We start from the raw sequence: 22073 nt of genomic DNA on the forward strand, positions 1-22073 counted from the left end.
AACGCAGATGAGATGCAATCATTTTACAGCTTTTCTCATGCTTGCGGCTCAGTCAGTATGTGGACACATGATCAGATCGTTCCCAGAACTTGCGACTGCGTAGCCGGGACCCTGCTGTGTAATTTCCCCTGTGATGTACAACCTGGAGTGGTTTCATTAAGCATGCATGTGAGACTAACCTTGTAGAGAATTTGTGTTTCAGCCTTGCTGTTCAGATGAGCTTCGATTCACAGCAGTGATAACAGATGTGAAGCAGAAAATTGAGTCTTCCTATACATGTCCAGAAATTCCCCAAGGTGCTCCCATGATCACCTTTTCAATCTGTTCTTGTTCATTGCTGCTGGAATTGTATGTCAGTGTCACAGAAAATAATCTGGGCACAACCTATGTCAGTACTAAACAAACCAGAAACCAAGCACTGCATGGCTGTTGTTCAGCGTTAGCTTTGACAGAATAATTTTAAGCCGATCTCTCAGTGAAGTAGTGCCATGACTTCAAATTGAGTTAAAGTATCTGACACATAAAGTCAGGTTGGTCGGGATTTTGATTTATACAGTCATATCTGATTTAGCAGTGCATTCTCAGTCAGGTGGAACAAACTCAGTTCAAATCCCTATGAATAAAAAATACTGCCAGCAATCTATGCTGAGTTTTAGTGGCTTATGTCCCCAGATGTGTATCGGCAGTTTGTTTTATATCCTACAGACACTTTTATTACTATTTGTCACATTATTGGCATGACTTTCACAATAGCAATGTCTCTCTGCCTGTCGCTCTGCTGGTTAATTCATAACTTTGGTCCAGGCTGTAATATCTCAATAACTATTAGATGAATTTGATAGGAAATTTGGTTCATACATTTGTGGTCCCAAGAGGATGGATAATGACTATCATCCATGGCCATGTCACAAAATTTGAGACAGATATTCATGGTGTTTCTTGAAGTGAATTCTAATGAACTTGCAAACCAAATAGCCCCTAATCAAGCAAAACCACTGCTGCAAAATCCGACTTGAACCACATTTTTTGTTTATGACAAACAAAAATCCTCCAAACTGAAGACACCAGTTAGCAAGAAGAGCTTCAGTTTTGCTAAACAAGTACCTATATGCAAGTAGTTGTTGCACCATATTTTCACTGTCTAAATTGCAATAAATAAATTATTAGTTCCAGATGAAAACATCAGCAAGAAGACTGTCACCTTCAGCCAAAATGCATGCAACGTCTCATACATTCTTCATATTGAGTGTGTGGTAGATGCAAATGGATATGGATGTGATTACCCAAAAAAGGGGGTGTGACATACACAATGTTTGTTTCAACAAGCTGTACTAACATTTGCATAAAAGTAGTGGATAGAAAGGGGCATTAATTTACATTTTCCTTTGTACATTTTGTAAAATATGCTCTAAATTTGAATGAAAACATAATCCACATCACAGTTATGCCTACGTACTAGTTAGAACTGCAGCCAGGAGCAATGCAGTTACTTTTATTAGATAAAAAGTTAAATAATGTTATTTTTATTAAGTTTAGGGACAGGCTTTGGTTGTGGTTTTACTGGGTTTAATATAGAGAATGGCCTACAGCTTACTGTGTTTGAGATACAAATAACAGATTTTCATTTTAATGCAATTTTGTTGTTTGACATTATGAATTTCCCAGGAGCAGTAGAAAGGTAACTACATGAAATATGGTTTTGCTGGAAAGAGGAATTCCCTTCAAAACATTTTGCGTGTCTCAAATTCGGTCACAGATATTTCTCCATTCAAGGCCCTGCTTGTTTATTCATATGGAATCCTGAGGGGCTTACACCCTCCTCTGTCACAGTGTGTCTGTCACACACACACACACACACACACACACACACACACACACACACACACACACACACACACACACACACACACACACACACACACACACTGTGCACGTCCAGTCTGTCTCATACTTACTCATGCACACCTGTGCACTCAGAAACACGAACTCACACACACACCTTTCGGCCTGAGTCAGATCCGTTTCCGTGAATAATAGAAGACTTGGCTGAGGTCAGACTGCACAAGTGCAGGAGAAACTGGGGAGCGACTTTCACTTAAGCATTCCAGCCATTTCTAATAAGTCAGAGAGCACGTCTACCAAAAACTAGGCCAAAGCACACAACACTATGATATCACCAGGGACTGCCACTTGTAACAATATATGGTGGCGAAGTTAGAGCAGCTACCAACCAGAAGGCTGGTAGTAGAAAAGACCAACTGTGCCAGCTGGGAGAATAAGTGTGGGGGAAACTATGAGTCACTCTCTGCTCTTGTAATTAGTACTGATTACTACAGTTAGCAACCTGAAGGAAGCTTGAGTAGAGCTGATCACAAGGGTGCTGACGATATAATGCTATATGACGTACAACATCCCACTGCTGTTGTTACATATGAGCTCACAGGCTTTCATTTGCTCTGTTAGCTGTTAATGACTGTAACCAGCGCATGTTGTGAATGAAGCTGCATCATTTCCTGCCTTGCCAGTGTAATAGGTTATGTATAGTTACTGAGTTTCATTCTACATTCGAGCTTTTGTATCATGTCTAAAAAATAGTTTTTGGCAATATTGTTTAAATGAATCATGTCAGGAGAAGACATCATATGTTTTGTTGTGACAAAAACAAATGTTTGCTGCCATTTGGTGGTGACACTGTGTTATTACAGCCAAAAACACAACCTAACAGGTTCTAGTTCACACTATAACTTCTGTGTACAGTGACAGTGCTGGGTTACTCTCTAAGGTGTCCAATGGCAAGATTAAGGCCCCCTTATCCATCCTTTCTCAGGCTTTCTCTACAGTTTGTATTTACTACTTGGAATTAGCATTTGGCATTTTAACAAGTGTGCGGTGCTTGTTTTCTTCTAAAAGATGCACCATGTGATCACAATCTACACCAAAATGATGAAAACGTCTCATTTAAGTCAGTGCCAACCTCCACAAAATGGGAAGACAAGATTGATGCCAGTGGCTTTAGGGCTCCTATCATTTTATTTCTCAAGTTTTTGCGGTGCAGGCAGCATTACCAAACACATTTGCAGTAAGTCATATTAACACAAACTCACAACAAACTGAACCTGCAGTCGGTTGGCTGCCCTGACCATCTGGAGTTACAGCAGTAGCTGCTCGATTTGCCTGATTGTCATCATCAGATTTGTCACAAAAACAGAAGTAGAAAGTTGATTTCAGATTTATTTAAATTCTGATCATCAATACAGAACAGACAGAAGAGTACATCTGGCTGGACAACATAGTGCATGTGACACACAGAACAACTCATTACTCATGGAGGGACATTTTGCATTTTTTGCATGTATAATTAAAATGTCACAGTAACACAAACATGGATTTTCATATCATACACGCTACTTTAACCTGCTTATTGCTGTCACTCCTTAGTACCTTGTGCATGCCCCGTATCACAAGTTGCATCTACAACATCACTGTCATTACAGGCTGCAAATAAAACTGCAGGGAGGTAAAGGTCTGTCGCACAAGCTTGTCTATGCAATAGAAATATGTAGTGTGAATGTTTATTGAGCTCCATCAATAAATCATAACTGAACACAGTTTTGGAAAACAAGGATGAGCCGTTGAGTATTTGTGAGTTTGTGTGCGTTCATTAAGGTGTGCTGAGGTACATCTGCAGAGCAGGGGTGAAGATTAGAATTGTTCCCAGTATTGAGACTGTGAGAAAGGCCCAAAGGAAAATCCTGTCCAACACCTGAGCCACGAATTTCCAGTCTTGTACCACCTGATGAGACAAAGTGAGAGACAAAAACAAAAAGTAACACAAGTGTGGGTTTTTGTTAAACTCAACCATTTTTTCAAAGCAAAAAAAAAACCCATCCCTCAATCAGTACACAACTATTTTGTGATGAAAAGCTGTAGTTTTACTGAGTAAAAGGCTACAAGAATATAAATAAATCCAAAGAGAATGGAGCACAGCATTCTTGTAGATGCATTTATCACATGCTATCCTTCATGTCTGCCCACTCCCATACCTCTCGTATGAAGTGTTCCTTTTTGATGTGACGGCTTATGTAGCGAACTGAAGTTGTGGCTTTCTCCAGCATTGCCAGCCAGGCTTGGCTCTCATCCTCCTTCCCTCCGAGGGGGCCTCTCTGCTGACCGCCACCATGACCAGGGGCCGCCCTCCTCCCCACTCCTCGACGGGGCTTCAGCTCTGGGCTGCGCATCTCAAAATCTGAGTAGTGGTATCTGGCAAAAATGGCACTCGTCAAGTTCTTTGTTTAAAATGAATTCTGAATATGTAGCCTGTAATTTAACCCAGTGGAATTTAAAGGAAGAGTTTGACAATTTGGCTAATACCATTCACTGTTTTACTGCTGAATAGTTTGATTAATTGAAGATTGAGATCATTTTCATGTCTGTACAGTAAAAACAAAAAAGCTACTTGCAGGTTCCCTTAGTATAAAAGGCTAACACAGGGGGAAGGGGAACCAGATTAACTTGCATATTATATCACTTCAGTTCAGTTTAAGAAATTTGCAACCATGTCTATTAACCCTCTGAACTTGGTGTCACTCAGCTGCAACCAACATTCACGTGACAAAAAAGCATAGAGTTTTGGCTGAACTGGATTGAACTGCAGGCTGTGTTCACATGGAGCACATAAGAGCCAAGTATGGAAGCAAATTAAGCATTCAAATAGTTAAAATTCAATAATATATGGAGCCACCAGTTTTTTCAGTGTTGATAACACTTGTGGTCACTTGAGAAAAGGCTCTACATGTTAATTCCAGTTTTTTTTTTCATAAGATAAGAAATGAAAGAAATACAACTTAAAAATATATATTTAATATTATTTATGGCTTAATATCTGTCTAATATGGCATAAAAGACATTTCTGAGTTCTCTCCATTTTCTGACATGTTTGGGCTGTTTCCGTAGAGGCGAAGGACTTCATATTGTTGTGAAGAATGAGCCCACATGGAGTGAAAATGTGACATTAGCATATAAATGTCCAGAAACTAGAGTTAAAATGCCAATAGTGCATGTCCACACAGCGAAAAATATTTTCCCAGGCTGTCTGAATGTGGTATCAATCTTTTGAGGTAACTCTGGGCAAAAAAGAATAAAAATATCTTTAACCACAGCCGCTCATGTGTTACCTGTCAGTGTGCCCCCTCATACACAGCAGTCTGGGCAGTCTCTGAAGAAAAAGGCTTTTTACCCAGGGGGCCATGGGGTGATAGGTGGCAGAGGAGCGGTGGTGGACATTAATCACAAAGACGGTGACGATGATGGAGAAGGTGACAAAGATCATGATGAAGAGCAGGTACTCTCCAATCAGTGGGATCACCTGTAGATGCAAAAATGTGAAAGTTATTCAGTCATTCTGTTTACCACGTCAAAAACATTGCATACACGTATTGTCAGCTTCTTTAAAACACATTACATGTATTCAATAGATCTGTTTTTAAAAGTCAAATAGTTTTTGTCAGTTTGGTAATGTAATCTAAATGATATATTGCCTGCATAAAAACATCTTTCTTTCCTTCACTATTGCATGAGAGAAGATGATGTTCAGTTAGTAATGACTGCTTCATAGGTTGCAGTGCAGCATAATTTCATTCCCTGTGGTGGAATTTTCATTGACATATGTACTCCAGTTAGGTTTGAAAGTTTTGAGAGACTTTGAATGGGTATTTTCCTCTTTACATTGCAATCTTCCCACTATATCTACTCAAAGGCCCTGCAGACCAATGCAGCTTTTGAGGTTCAGTCAAACAAGTGAAAGCATCAGTGCAGATGTGCTAAGGGTGTGCAGCATCTTCAAGAGCCAAAGTTAGAAATTACTTTGATTTACCATGTAAAACATACAATTAACTTTTCAAATATGGTGTTATGTTACTAGTACCAAAGTTATTGTTAGACTGCTCATAATTAAATATAGATGTAAATAAATTGGGATGTGAAACCTAAAGAAAAAACATGGTGTTTTAAAAGGTTAAAAGAGCATTTGTTCTGCTTTTTAAACCAAAACGGTAGACCTCTATTATAACAGCACAAGTATACACAGCACCTGATATTCTTCAGATGTAATAGCACCGCTTGCTAGTCCCTGTCCGTCCTGTCTCGTCCTGTCCACCCTTTGTTTCCCTTCACGTCACCACTGAGGTGTAGCACTGCCCTCCCTGGCTCTTAACAGGGAATTCTAATAAAGAATGTCAGCTTAGCTTTCAGGGAGGGCTGGTGATGGTCACACGCACGCACTAAATAATAAAATATTTGGCTGCAAGACTAAAATATGCATTAATCTCATAAAATGTTGACACCCCTTCCGTGGAGTTACACAATGAGAATAAATGCAGACAAATAAAGAAAAGAAAATAACAGCACAAGTATGTACTAGTGTATCATGTGTATATTTATTTTTGTGCATATTTTACTTCAGGTGATTCATTGATGATGTTAAAGTAGTATTTTTACTTTAACTCAAGTAAAATCTTTCACCACTGTCATCTTGAATAACATAATAGCATGTAATAACCCCTAACAGAGCCCTCAGGCAAAATTATGGCAGTATATTTAGGAAAGAAGCTGAACAGTGGACTAATGATGTAAAGTCAATGATTCTGGACAGTCGTTGATGTTTTTAGCTCACTTTCCGTGGAGTTCTATATTGGCCTGAGATGTATCTGAAGTCAATAGCTCGTTAATTAGGTTGACACACAGTTGAAGCAGCAGGTAATTGAGAAGACTGTGCGTGTGATCTGTTTTAATTAGGGCATACTGCAATTAAGATTACAATCAAGATAACTGAACACATGAAAAAGCAGGGTGGCTGTGAAGAAATACAGAAGCAAGTTGAGAATGAACTACATCAAACCCTCATTGGCTACCCACCTTTGAGGACGAAGGGATGATTTCTTCTATGACCAACAGGAACACAGTGAGAGACACCAGTACTGAGGTGGAAAGCGACAGTTTCTCTCCTTCGTCTGATGGCAAATAGAATACCAGCACGGTCAGAAAGGACAGGCCGAGGCATGGGATGATGAGGAAAAGGGTGTAGAACAAGGGCAACCTCTTAAGGATGAAGGAGTACGTGATAAACGGGTACCAGTACACCCCATCCCTTCTGCTTCCCTTCACTCCCGTGGCATTGAGGATCTCCCATTCACCATTGTCAAAGAAGTCTTTACGGTCCACGAAGTGATCCACCAAGACCAGGTCTACCATGTTTCCATCGTAAGTCCAAGAGCCAAACTTCATGGAGCAGTTCTGTCGATCAAAGGGAAAGAAGGTGACATCCATGGTGCAAGAGGACTTGTAGCTGGCAGGTGGAGTCCACGTTATGGTGCCATCCCAGCGCACTATGGCCTTGGTCATCAGGGAACCCTCAAAGCGACCATCCGCACTAAGAGACAATGGAAGAGAAGAAGAAGCAAGCAGGACGTACGATGTGACAGAACACACAGGAAGAGAATCAAGTGGGAAAGTCAGCAGACAGGAAGAGCAAATTGATATTGCTTACAAATGAGCTCCCAAAGTTGCCACGCACTCAGACTGTGCTGCTAATGTGTGCAGTGTGCTGTGTAACTCACTTTTCATACAGAACGATGTCAGGCAGCCAAATCGTCTCTGAAGGCACTCTGATGGAGGTAATACCACCATAGTCATCCGGGTTCCACTTCAGCTTCACATCGACCCATTCCTTAAAATAATAATAACACATGATGAAAAACCATGCATTTAGCATACAAAGCTAAAAAAGGCAGTTTTCATTTCAGTACCATGGACCACACCAGCTGTCCCCATTGTGCTTTTTGATTTGTCCATGACCATGTTTTTATGGCTTTGGGCTAGATGGCTGCAATTTCCTGTGGAATTCACTTTTAAACATGCAATCAGATGAATGTTTTTATTGAGTGTTTTGCCCATTGAAGCCAAAAAATTTGCTGCCTCTCCAAGCTTTAGGCTGCGACTTAAAATGTTGTCTAAAGCAGAAATCAACAATCTAACATATTTGTAATATGTAGTTGAAATCCTAAAACAGGAAGTACTACTAGGACATATGCTGAAATGACAACAAAAAGAAGACAAAGTAAAGGCAAATAGCAGTCTAAAGAGATCCTTATCTATTAAACATTACATGTTGCTTCAGTTCACCATATGTTATTTACAATGGTTAGTGGCACACTGTGCACACCTCTGTCTCTGAGCTGCATTCATGTAGGATCAACTCTCAACTGCAGTGACCTCTGAAGCTTTCGCAAATACTAAACTGAAAAATCAGTTTAATCACTGTGGGCCCAATCTGAACTTCTCTTTATAATGTGCTTCTGGAAGTATGTGTTAAATGACAAATATTTACATAAGATTCTATAATGCTTTAGTAAACCCGCACTACACCGTAATATGTGACAGAGAAAATCTTTTTTTTTTTTACATTGTCTAAAGAAGACTATTGCGTTTAATTTTAGTATTTTATCAAACTGTGTTAAAATTAAGTGACATCATGTAGAACCAAAAACTTACAAACTCAGAGGATTCACAGATTTTGGACAAGAAAGTCAGTAAAATGCAGTATTTGCAAATGATAAGGAAGTTATTCATCTTTACCTGCCAGAGCCACACGTTTGTAGTCATCAGCTGGTTCTTTTCATCCTGCAAGAAAATTAAAAAATGTAGAAATCTGCTGACTGGGAATGATAAGAGAGGCTAATGAGGAGGTGAGGAGCAAACTAAAAGCTAGAGACAAAAAGTTGAGTGGCATGGAAGAAAGTATTTAAGCCTAAAGAAGAAAAGAAGATTTTCTTTTTTTTTTTTTTTTTAAAGTGGATTAATTGCTTCTGTTCCTTGCTACTTAGGAAGCACAGTGGAACAGCTTTCAGGGTTAAGTGCTTTGCTTCAGGGTATATCTATCACATTTATTGAGCAAAAAATTCAATATCATTGACCAAACTAATAAATGATAACCACATGAGTACAACTGTGTTGCTTTTCATTTAGCTCAATATGAAATATTGACATTTACGGGAACAATTGTGAGAGGTATGAAGAGAGACAGAGATGGAGGGTTACAAAGAGAAAGACACTGAACATCGCACTGTAAGGTACAAGTAAGGTGGAGTAAAAAGTAAAAAATACAGAATCTAGAAAATCTATGAAATAGATTTGTGTGCTCATGGGAGGATGTGAGACAAACCTGATAGTGTCCTCTCTGGAAAATATTGATCTGAGGTGTTAACAGGGTGCAAAAAATAGTAGTTTGGTAAGAATACCACAAGATGGCACTCTCCTAAATGTTATTTCTGCATGGCAGGAATACCAATGTAAAATGCTGATGTAGTCCGAATGTTGCCCTCTGAGAAGCTGGGGCAAGTGGCTTTGTGAATGTAAAGATGTGTCCTTGTGTAAATAATAAATGCAGTCTGGTTTCTCTTAGCCTGATGGCCTCATTATTTCGTCTGCTGCTTTGCAAGGCCATTCTCTTTTAACCTTTCCTTCTTTCTCTTTGTTTTTACTCTCCCTTCCGGTCCTTTAAATCCCTCAGCTCCTCACTCTCCCCTTTGTTCATCCTCATTCTTCTGTCCTCACCATATCATCTGTATAATACTTTCTCTTTTGACCTGCCCAAATGATTTTTTGAACACGTGCTCTTACCTACCTAAATGTATTTATTCTCTTGATATAAACAATTCCTGCCAAATTCTATTCATAGACTTCTGTGTATTACCTTGTTTACCTCTAAAAATAATCGCCAGTCCATTTTGCGCTCTATATTTTCTTCCCTTAATAACAGTGAAGTTCACTTTCCTTCCAGAGAAATGCCCCCTCGGCTCAACAAAAGAGGAAAGCAGGATTTTATTAGCCATGTTACAGCATGTAAGACAAAGTTATTTTCTGCACAGTTTCCTCAACATGCATAGTCAGCCGTGGCGCAAGGAAGCATTAGAGCCTCAATGTTTGGCTCCAGTTTGCTCGAGAATGTGATCAATGCAGAGACAGTTTAAAATGCTTTTATCTATCTGGTAATATATTATACACAACATGTTTAAAGAACAGGGTTGGAGAACACTGAGGTCATATTCTCATCAGTTTAGTTTAGTTTTTGTAGAAGTGTTGAAGCAACATTGAATTTCTCACTTACAAAAGACAGCCTGGATTTTCCACATTTCATTCTTCAGCTGTCAGCCTAGCTAAAACCACAACAAAAGCTTTTAAGCTGAATACAACGTGACACAGGAATTCAAATAAGAAACTGTTTCATACTCAGAGAAATAACAACAACTTAGATATTTCTTTTGCTGAGAATAAACCTGGTCTAGTGGCTAACCGGATATAGGATGCAGACATACTGTAAGTCATTAGCCATTAGCTGCTCATTTCTGTCAGTTCTGTCCTTCCTCTTTGCTGCTCTGCTATTTTTTCAGCACTCATCTCCCTGTGCACAAATGTGTAACCAAAACATTTCCAGCATCACTGTTCTGAGGAAACACTGAAGCCCTATTCTTCACTTAGGTACATCCTGATTGTGGTTGGTTTAAAGAAATACAAACATACCAGGGCTTTCCCCACCCCCTGTAGCATAATGGTAGTGAAGTGCAGCCAGACAATAAATCTGGGACACTAATTCAGTCCTACTTTGTATGTAATTTTATATAAACACACATGACCAACTATGATAAATTTCACAGAGGCCCCTGAAAAATCAGGACAGAGCATGCTTTTGCTTTGCATTGCATGCACTTGCAAATACAACCTAGCAGACCTGTTCCCTGTAATTTCTATGCAGTACTTCTGTGTATTTGTGAATGTGCATGTGCTTTCCTCACCACATCAACCAGCTGTGAGATCTTTAGTCCAAAGCGTACAGTGATGGTGTCATTGGCGTGCTGGACAGGGCGCACCCACTTCTGGTAACCCCTGAACAGGTTCCTCAGCAAGGAATCCTCCATCTCAGCCAGCGACACAAAGTCCTCCTGGGCTGCAAGGAGCATGACAATTAAAAAAAAAAAGGAGAACTTGGGGCAGTGTGCTTGAGATGGTCATAGATATGACTGAGCAGTGTTGAAAAAGGTAGTTACATAACAGAAACTGCTCTACAGAAAATACATATTCATTGCATGTTTATGAAAGTAAATACCTAAATAGTTGTCTACACTGCTGAGTTTTTTCAGTCATCTGTCACATGGCTTTCTGTGTTTCTCTGCCAACATGCTGCTGTCTTCCATGTGTGTGATGGAAAAGATATGCTTATGTTTTAATCAATAGAGCGATCCACACAGACGACACAATGGCTCATGTACTAATCATGCTTTACCTGAAGTGTAGTCTTGCATTTCAAGCGGTTAAATTTTTTTTTCATTTTATGCACATCTAGTGTCACAGTGATTATGTGCAGGACTCTAAGCTGTCAGAATGCAGCCAGTAATTTGCCACTGTACACTAATTGGGGACTGAAGTTGTTGCTGCTCTGGTAACATGTTGCTTTTGGCATTTGGCAATAAACCAAACAGTAAATTATTTAAAGGCAAGACGCTGGCTTTTGATACAAAGTTTAGGACCGGCATAGATGCTACTATTAATCCTAAAAAGAATCAAAAAGTTTAAACCAACCTTCTTGTCCACTGAGTAACTCCAAAACTATAAATGTCAACTTCATGGGGACAGTCACAGAAATTCAGAAGTATTGAGTACATTACCTATGAGCTATTAATGTCTTTGTAAAATTTTGTTCTAGCCCATCTTGTAGATGTAGATATATCACTGCTCAAGTGAAAGCTTGTTCTGGTACCATAAATATGTTAAGGTAATCTATCCAGTAGATTGCCATAACATTTGAGCCTAACTTCTCAAATTATAGGGTTTGCTGATTTTCCTTGTTTTTCTCCCTGTAAACTGAATTCGTTTAGGGACTGTTTAGTTTACAAAACTTGCCATTTAAGGACATTATATTGTACTCGGAGAAACTGTGATTGAAGTTTCCTGTATTCTATGCATTACCATTTATTTTAAATTTTCTAAATTACATTACTATATTCACAAAACAAATTACTCAGAAATAGAATTTGTTGCAGCTGTAATCAGATGTTGTTTAGCTCACATGTGTACCGACAGGTCTGCACATAAATGTCATCCTCTTCCACTTGGTAAATGTTTCAGAACATACAAAAAGTTATGCATGAGCAAAGTGAACTATTTCTCCTGAGTCTTAAGTGGGAGGAAAAATTAAGTGAGGGTTTCAGAGTCAGACACACACACACAGTCAACCTCGAACTGACAGCTGGTCATGGCCGAGCGAATGCATCTAAGCTCCCAAGGCTGACAAAATGATCATGCTGACATGATCACCTCAGACAGAACAATTGCCAGGGGAGACAAACTGAGCTCAGAGCGCTATGTGCAGTCAGGCACAAGACATAATAGTCAGTTAAAGAGTGACGTTCATGCTGCACTGGAAACAGTGGGATGAAGGAACAGTGCTTTCACTTCACTAGCCGCCATTCATTTGCAAACAGCTGGGAGATATGAGCTCTGTCAGACAGATAGTTACAGCAAAGACCAGGCAAAAATTATAATGTGAAATGAAGTTTGGTTCAACTTCACTGATCAGCTGAAAATAGACAATGTTTATGTGTGTGAAACAGACTGAATAGAGAAATGTTTCTGTTGGTAAAAACAAAACATATAGTCTAGTAGTCAGGGACTATGTAGTGACTCAGAGTTTGAGTCTATTGATGCCAGAGTTGTTTATCAAGAGCTGAATGTCCTGGCACATTGTCACTGAGCAAGAAACTGAAGCTCTTAACTGTTACTCCTTGCATATAACTATGTAAATGATAGCAGCTTTCACTGAATGCTCGGAGCATTGTGTGATATTTCTACTTAAGCTGCACACGAGAGCCTCAGTAACTCGGTGGCTCTATCAGCTCTAAGCTCACAGCATTTGTCCGCATAAGACGCCAATATTTGGCACAGCCTATGGTGGTGCAACAGAGACTGACAGACAGAAATGAGAAGTTCGAATCAGCAAAACCTCTTCGAAATGAGGGAAATACAGCAGTGGAGTGGAGAGAGCTGATAAGAGAAGGAGTGAGACAGGGTGACCCAGAGCAATTCCCTCTAGTGTCTGAAACAGACAGAATGAAGAGGAAGGGGAGAGGTCGGCACAGAAGGATACACTAACTAGGGCAAGGGGAGTGAGAACAGACAGCAAAACAGAATGCAAGGAGAAAACAAATTCCCATTTCAACTTGCATCTTAACACAGAGACACTGTACTATGTAAGCCAATCTTTGACATCCAACTGAACAGGCTGCATACATCAACTGATAATCCCTATTGCGCTGCTGTATTTTACTGGAGTTAGATATTAAATCACACAAAGAAGAGTGCAAAAAGTGACTTAACTGTAACGCTCTGCATAGTAGTAGTAGTATATGTCCATTAGCTAATATCAAGAAGAGACTGCAACCCATAACTGTCATATTCAGTTTGAGGTCATTCATAAACAATGTCACTATTGTACTGTTTTCTGATGAAAGTGTAAAGACAAGTTGGTTTGTTAACTGCAGAGCAACTTACTCCCTTTACTATGTGTCTTATACACAATGCAAAATGAAAATAACAACATAAAATGTGTGTGATGACAGAAAACATTGAAAACACTGGCACTCTCTTTTTTTTGGATGTTTCAGTCTTCTGTCATTTTCTCTTGGGAGTGTTGGAATCCAAGTTAAAGTACATGCCATGAGGCACATTACTTCCCATTGCATCAGATCTGCACTTAGTTTGTTAAGACTTGAAACAGGGTATCAGTGTACTCAGTCAGCCAAATCCATCCATCTATTATCTATGTAGGAAGCAGCTCCATCTCAAGATCCTCATCTACAAAAAAAAACCAGGAGCAACACTAGTCATACACAGCAGGAATGGATTCCTCCATACCTCACAGAGATGCTGATTGACCCTGGGTGTGTGTTTGTATGTGCGTGTCTGAGTGCATTTGACTGAACAGAGGTGAAGGAGAAAGTATTGATTAGAATCAGCACTGTGATGGTTGGGGGATGGGATGGATCCTCTGTGGGGAAATTATGATGCATTAGTGTGTGTGTGTGTGTGTGTGTGTGTGTGTGTGTGTGTGTGTGTGTGTGTGTGTGCGCGTGCGTGTGTGTGTGCGCGTGCGCATCTACTTATGAAGAGAAGACAATATCAGATGGAGTCCATCACAGTCATGCACTTTGAGTGTTTGTGTGAGAAACAAAGCCTTGCTGATGACTGATGGAGACACAGGGGTCACCCAGCATGCAAACATACACCCTGCCTTCTTCTCAATCTGAAACACCCCATGGGCAGCACAGTGGTGTGATCACCTAGACACTGTTACCATCTGTTCACTGTGGAACCACAGCAAGATGTACCACTGAGAAGGGTAATGGGACGGAGGGAAAACAGAAGGGAACCCATTTTTTGGTTACACATAAGTGCATATAAGTGACAATTTTACTTTGTGTTTTTGTCTTTTTATTGCACTTTTGCTCTTTAACGCCTCTAAGTGTCGCTGATTTCTAATGAGATGCTTCTAGACTGCTGACAGTTGGGTGATATGTAAGCTTGACATTCTTAGCTGTTGCCCAGCTCTTGTTTACCCATGATGCAATGAGACAGGTAGCCTCTGGAGAACAGCCCCAGACTTTTCACAATAGTTAACCCCATTAGTCATAATGGCCTTGGGTATTTGAATGCACATGCCAGAGCATGCTGGTACACACTGTCATTATGTCAGAGACACTGGACATCACAGGACCAGAGGTGTGTCCTGCAAAGTACATAGATTAGCTTCATAAACATGAGAGGGGACATCCAGGTCAAACTGAACAGGTAATGGAACTGCCTTCACTAAAAATTAAAAAGTTATCATCAAGTTATAGAATTACCCTGAGTAATTCAAGACTTTCTTTTCAAAAGAAATTTTTCTATTGAAGTCTTAAGGTAATGCTTCAATGCCGCGAGTACAACAAAGGAATTTCCCTTCATCTCAATTGTATTGAACTGGTGGAATAAATCTCAAAGATGAATATATCAAAACATAGACAGATAAAATCCAAGATATCTGCATGACAGTAGCAGTGGATAAGTTGTTTTTCTTCTTTACAGAGGGCAACCCTATCTTTTTAAATCCTTGCACATAATGTAATGCCAACTTCTTTTTTTTTTTTTCAAAAGGGATCATTAATCAGCACTCCTTAGAGGAACCTTGATGTCAGTTTAAAATGTGATTCCTCAAGAACTTACTGTAGACTGACACTGGCACAGCTACTTGGTCACTGAGTGATAGTTAATCATTTTCGAAGCTCGACCATCCTCCTCTTACTCTCTCTTCCCTCTGTGTGTGTGTGTGTGTGTGTGTATATATATATATATATATATATATATATATATATACATAGTTTTGAATAGTCATGTACTGGCCAAGAGCCATTCCATTTCATGATTGGAGTGGCTGCTGCTTTCGAGTGCATTGCAGATGATCACATACCTTTACACACACATAGACATACACGCACAGTTGTGCATGACTTCAAAGAACATTGCATTGAGTTACATTCATTTCCCAGATACTTACTCTACACTAAACTACAAGTACTACTTCTCTAACCTTAACCCTACGCTGATCTTAAAATCTACTGCTGCATGTTTTGTCCCAAGGAAGCTGCAGCCCTTTAATGTGACATTGTAAACACAAATAGGTCCCCACAACGTGAGTAACATCAGGACACAGACATGCATTCATAGGGCAGAAAGAAGACAGCAGTTGGACCAAGTGACTGCTGTTTTGTAGCACAGCCCCACAGTGACACAATATTTCCTTTTCATCATAAAACCTCTGAGACATACCCAAGTCACAGCTTTATTATGTAAGGGAATTCTTCATTCCCATTCTTTTCGATGTTTATTGTATTTTCATTGTCCCTTATTCTTCTCCTGAAGCTTGTTATAGAGCCCTTCCTCAGCCACACATCCCCAGGGGGGCGCTGCGCACTCACTCTTTAATAAATCATGAATGTGCTCCTCTCACCTGACCCTGTCATTTTGTCCTGCTCTCGTGCACGATTGAAAGTGCAATCACATATGAATTATACAATATAATCGCTTCTTTATGAAACCGCCTGCCTTATTAAGGGGTAGGACGCAACATATTATCCAATTAGTTCGTTTGAGTAATGAGGCTGCGGTGTGTTCAGCTGTGTTTTATTCGCGCAACACGATTCTCAATCGGAAATTTATTTTTAAAAATGAACAAATTCTGCAACCCGAGTCAATTTGTCCTTTGTTTCGCACAGATAAGAAGCTCCTGACAGTTGCCCAGCTTCAACAGTTTCTTACCTTGCATAGTAGCCTTCTCAAGAGCCAAGCAGAGCCACAACACCGCAACCGCAAACTTCATGCTTCCTCCTGTCATCAATAAGACCGAACGGAGCTATCCACAGAGATGATCAGATCATTTCACTGTTCACTCAGTCCTGACAGGATGCGTGTGTTCAGCAGCCGAGTGGGACCTCCGGAGTGTCGCCGCTGTGATGTCCAGCTTTAATAAGGAAGGACAGCCGGTTGTTGGTGGCTTTGTATAACACGTAACGCCGTCACACTGCGGAGAAGCAGCGTGTGTGTGTATGTTTGTTTTTTTTTTTCTCTTTCTCCGGTTCTGTTGCTTGTTCGGTTTCCCTGCAGCCTCTTCTTGTTCCGTGCGTCCCGGTGCAGATCCTGCCGGAGCTGAGCCGGACTGAGGGCGGGACAGAGGAGGGCTGGCCTGTCACCGAATGTGGAGGGAGGACAGATCTGGTCCCCATTCAGAGAGGAATAGCTATATAAATAAAGAAGTCAATTTAAAGAACAAATAAATAATAAATAAATCAAATTTTAAAATCAATACATATGGTAAATATGGTAAAGGTCCACAACTGCCCCTTGAGTAAGAACACACACACATACATATGTGGTCAGACATACAGCGTCCTCCATAATTATTGGCACCCCTGGTTAAACATGTGTTGAAAGCCTTAAAATAAATTCAATTTTTATTGCAGAAGCATACTTTCACACTGAAAATTGTACAAAAATGTACTATAGGAGAAGATTAGGTGCTGTTTCGTTGGCAAAATGGGGTTGTACAAAGTATTAACATCAAGGTTGCTAATAATAGTGACACACATGATTTGATGTAAAAATGTAAAAGAATTATTTCTTAATGTGTGACCTTTTTACCCCACTGAATAAATGCACTTGAATTAAAGGTTGGATTTTGCTCTAGAATCTAAAGAAAACATCTTAACCAGGGGTGCCAATAATTATATATATATATATATATATATATATATATATATATATATATATGGCATGCCGTTTAGGAAATTATATATATAATGAAACTTGATATATATATAATGAAACTTGATATATATATATAATGAAAGTCGATATATATATAACGAAACTTGATATATATATAATGAAACTTGATATATATATAATGAAAGTCGATATATATATAATGAAACTTGATATATATATAATGAAACTTGATATATATATATATAATGAAACTTGATATATATATAATGAAACTTGATATATATATAATGAAAGTCGATATATATATAATGAAACTTGATATATATATATAATGAAACTTGATATATATATAATGAAAGTCGATATATATATAATGAAACTTGATATATATATAATGAAACTTGATATATATATAATGAAAGTTGATATATATATAATGAAAGTCGATATATATATATATATATATATATATATATATATATATATATATATATATATCAAGTTTCATTATATATATATCAAGTTTCATTATATATATATCAAGTTTCATTATATATATATATATCAAGTTTCATTATATATATATCAAGTTTCATTATATATATATCGACTTTCATTATATATATATCAAGTTTCATTATATATATATCAAGTTTCGTTATATATATATCGACTTTCATTATATATATATATCAAGTTTCATTATATATATATCAAGTTTCATTATATATATAATTTCCTAAACGGCATGCCATATATATACATATGTATATATATATATGGTGTAGCCTCACCAAACAGTGATATAAGGTTGTACGGACTGCACATAGAAGCAAAAACATCCAACCTTTGTCAAAATGTAAGAATTAAACACGTTTCACAAATTAATCAAGACAACCTGGTGAAACTGAAAAAAAAGTTGGAATAAATACCAAGAAAATTGCTTCACAGCTGAGTTCTCTAGTGCATATGAAATTCTGTTTGTGCTCTAACAGACAGCGTTTGCTTGCTGAGCCATGTCAGGAATAGTAACACAAAGACTGAATCTATTACTAGCAAGACTTTAACTTTGGAGGATACACTTTATTTGGCTCACTCTATTTGCTGATGCGACATACTGCATCGCGTTTGCTGAATTTTGGAATACATTTTACAAAACCTCTTCCTTCCCCATTTTGAAATGACCAGCGTTGATCATAAATGCGACTTCGTGAGTCATCAAGTTACTTGTTCACAGAGGGAGCAAAGGATTGTGATGAACTGCAGAGCTTACTGCTTTAGCTGATGAGCAACACTCGTAGATGTTGTGTGTGAAGCACTTTCATTTATGATAAATGGCTTAAGATCATCTTTCAGGAGGCAGTGACCTGTAAGTTTCCTCTAAGAATCCCATCACACTGTTTTATAGGCAGTACATTACCATAAATCAGCAGAGAGCAATTTAATGCTTGATTCATTCCGCTACACTCAGACACTTACACATGCCATGCCGTGCCATGTCTTCCTATACTGTGTGTGCCATGCTAATCTCACAGGAGACTGTGGGTGAGGCTATAAGCACAAAGAGTGTTTGAAGCATAACTGAATCCATGCTAATAATATAAGGACGCTCTGTAGTGTAGTGAGAAAAGCATTCCAAATGACTGGAACAATACCGTACAGTTTGCCGTCACATCCTGAAACCAAATCTGATTAGAGTCCATAATGCATGTGGGCATCACAAACACTTATTAGAGGCTAAACCCACAGTGCAGAAGATGGGTCTCCAAGCACTTTATGTACTTTTTCATTCCAAAGCTATCACCTTTTGCTGATAAAAGGTCGCAAGAAAGAGCACTTACTGTAGCACAATTTATCTACCTACTGTACAAGCAGAGCAGATGAGGTGATCTAGGTATTGATCTCAGAGTGTTTCCATACACTGCAGGCAAATTGAGAAATATGTGTCTCCTCCAGTTCAAGTCGCTCCTGTTACTAGTTAATGGTCATGTAACAGAGAGAAAAATGGACCCACATGAATGCAACAATAGGTTGTGCAGGTTTTATTTCCCTCGCATATAATGTGAAAAGCATTGTGTTGGTGTGTAAACGACAACTAGCAGAGGACTGACTGTGACAAGACGAGTTGATTTATTGAAACGCAAAGAGGCCGACAGCCAGACCATCTGAGGAAGAGCACGGGAGCTCGGATTCATTTGCTTTGTGTCATTTATTCAGGCAATCAAATAAGCAGTTTGTTCACTCGTAAACAGCTCATGGCGAGCCGGTGAAGAAGATGGACTCCTGCTCTCCCCCTTCTCTTTCCTAATTAAGTTTGAGCTAACAGCAGCTGGAACCAGAACTGCAAGGTGAATCATTCTGCGCCCACACACAAACGCACAGAAATGCATTGGATTTGATGGTTCATTCATACTAACAACCATGAACACACAGTTCTTTGCTGCACACATGCAGGTCACATGCTTGAAAATCTGCCACTTGGCTGCTTTTGTTGGCTTTGTGTATCTCATTAAACGCTGCCTTACTCAGGCACCTGATCGCTGCTCTGCTTTTGCCAAGTCCTGCCCACGAGGGGGTAAGCCCAGCCTATCTGTCTCACGCACACACAGACATGCACACACACACACACGCACCTATCAAGTAACCACAACCTCCCTGCTTATCTAACACCCAAACAAGCTGTGCCACTTCTGTGTGCGAACAGTCTAAAAGCGAATGCTTCAAGAGTCTTGTTATCCAGCGCTGGAGGTAAACATAGACTCTGGATGGTCTTTAAATTGCAGACTACTTCAGTAATTAGTCTCATTCTGCTTTCAATCCAAGATAATTAGGAAAATGAGTTCACATTAAGGTCATCAGTGTTGAAGGGAGGTCGGTGGAGCAATTTCTGCCTTAATCATATAAGAAATGCCCCATCTTGGCAACACTGCCAAAATTCCTGAGTATTTGGGGCAGAGAAATGAGCTTGCAGTTCTTTCTTTCTTATCCTTTCTCAATAATAGCTTTTTATTTGTCTATAACTGCTTTTTTTCCTTCCATTTTGATAAGGAAATGAATAGTTTAGCGTATCCGAGACACCCACATCTTTGAGACTCATGTAAATGCTATGTTGGCTATATGATGACATAATGCAACATTTTATATTGTAGAACTACTCGGTCACTGTGGAATTGCTGCTGCCCTTTAAGCCAACCATAACAGACCAAAGCTCAATGTAAGGCACATACACCCGGTTGCCGCAAACACACTAACAAAATGTCCATGCTCTTTATCAAACTACAGTCCTTCCCTATAACATTTAATAATAACACTTCAGTGTGTGTTCAGTGACATTTTCACTCCAAACATGAAGAGAAAGGTGATCAACAGAAGAGTATTTGCCCCTAGCTGTGTACCTGTGTCAATCTTTACATTGCATTTACCAAAATATGCATTAAATAGCATTATGGGAAATGTTTGATTCTAGATTTCTTGAGCTTGATCCAGACTATAAGGATTAAAATTCACCATGTCTGAGCTTATGTTTCTTTCTTTAACAGAATATGCTATCAGGATGTATTACAGGAAATAATGGATCCCAGTTTTCTAGAGCTTGACCTAAAGTACAAAGAGTCAGATTCAACATAGCTAAGCCAATGTTTCTTCATTTTTTGTCGTTCTGTTTAGAGTTATTCCACTCGATGCATTGGCCAAATACCAGATGGAACCTGTGCATTGCAGTGTAAGCATACAAGCAGTGAAATTTCACACAAGGATGTTTAAAAAGAATGACATTACTGTGAATCCTTTCTGCAGGAGCTAATACCTGAGGCTTCAGCTGCTGTCATTTGTCATACTGATGCTATATCATGCTATTATCCTTGCCTCTTCCTCTCCTACTTGTGCCAGTACTTATTTTCTCTCTTTTTCATAAAACCCTTATTTTTTAATGTTTTTTTTCTTCTTCTTCATACTTTCATTCTACTACACCCGCAGTAATTTATGCTGCTATCTTTCTTTCTCCATTATTTGAGAGATCTGGGTTACCACAGCATCATTACCTCCAGATGTTTGGTAGTTATTTTAGGAAGAAGATTATGAAGAAAAGTTTTGCATTTGCACACGCACACACACACAGGGAGACACAAGGACAACAGGAATCCAAGTAATGACTTATTAAACAGATGTCTGGTTAAAGCCACCAGCAGTGAACTGATAAGACCTGTGTCTCTAGGAGCGCTTCTCAGGAGAATACGTACACCTAAACTCTCCTTTGAGTCTAGTTATCTTTGATTGAATTAAAGAGAGAAGGAAAGAGAGGAAGTGGACAATGGAGGAAAAGAGCCCTCTAGCCTAATTAAGGGTGAGTTTTTGGGTTATAAAATTTAATGCCATAATAAATCCACTCTTCTTTTGGCCTGTTTGATGTAGATCGTGTATTGTAATGCAGATTAATACTGAGTCCCTTGGACTTAGAAATCACCTGTTTGCCTCTGCTGCAAGTTGTCAAGACTGTAAGAATATGAAAAAATAAAGTTGTTGGTAAACTTTAGTACTGCAGTGCTAAAGGAAGGTTCAAGTTGAGGAACTCTGTATAAAAACTGGTGCACATACAGTGTGTTTGTGCATGCACACACAAATACAGCCACAAACAGTACAGCAGATGCTTAAGAGGAGCTGGAATTAAGTTTAAAACTAAAGAGGCTCTTTAATGTAAATTTGTGTCT

General features: G+C 39.0%; 1 protein-coding gene across 2 annotated transcripts; it reads right to left on the minus strand.

Moving 5' to 3' along the window:
* Nucleotides 1-3213: 3213 nt before the first annotated feature.
* Nucleotides 3214-16850, minus strand: LOC110963393 (neuronal acetylcholine receptor subunit non-alpha-3). Of its 2 annotated transcripts, XM_022211755.2 has the most exons (8): nt 16402-16849; nt 10848-10999; nt 8632-8676; nt 7614-7723; nt 6913-7426; nt 5175-5365; nt 4044-4260; nt 3214-3793 (listed from the first exon to the last, which is right to left on the minus strand). In XM_022211755.2, exons 1-8 carry the CDS (start codon nt 16475-16477, stop codon nt 3662-3664), a joined length of 1437 nt encoding a protein of 478 aa, XP_022067447.2. In that variant the 5' UTR covers nt 16478-16849; the 3' UTR covers nt 3214-3661. The 2 variants fall into 2 exon arrangements, with proteins under 2 accessions (XP_022067447.2, XP_051801204.1); XM_051945244.1 differs by lacking the exon at nt 10848-10999 and having other exon boundaries at nt 16402-16850.
* Between the last annotated feature and the right edge of the window lie 5223 nt (nt 16851-22073).

The sequence above is a fragment of the Acanthochromis polyacanthus genome, chromosome 3 (genome assembly GCF_021347895.1).
Source record: "Acanthochromis polyacanthus isolate Apoly-LR-REF ecotype Palm Island chromosome 3, KAUST_Apoly_ChrSc, whole genome shotgun sequence".
In the NCBI taxonomy this organism is placed as follows: Eukaryota; Metazoa; Chordata; class Actinopteri; family Pomacentridae; genus Acanthochromis; species Acanthochromis polyacanthus.

What these genes read in the sequence shown, in the direction of transcription:
- LOC110963393 (XM_022211755.2), bottom strand. Translation starts at nt 16,477, where the DNA reads ATGACAGGAGGAAGCATGAAGTTTGCGGTTGCGGTGTTGTGGCTCTGC. An exon ending in TGAGAAGGCTACTATGCAAG is followed by an intron (nt 11,000 to 16,401) that starts GTAAGAAACTGT and finishes TGCTCCTTGCAG; the next exon opens with CCCAGGAGGACTTTGTGTCG. An exon ending in TCTCACAGCTGGTTGATGTG is followed by an intron (nt 8,677 to 10,847) that starts GTGAGGAAAGCA and finishes ATTTTCTTGCAG; the next exon opens with GATGAAAAGAACCAGCTGAT.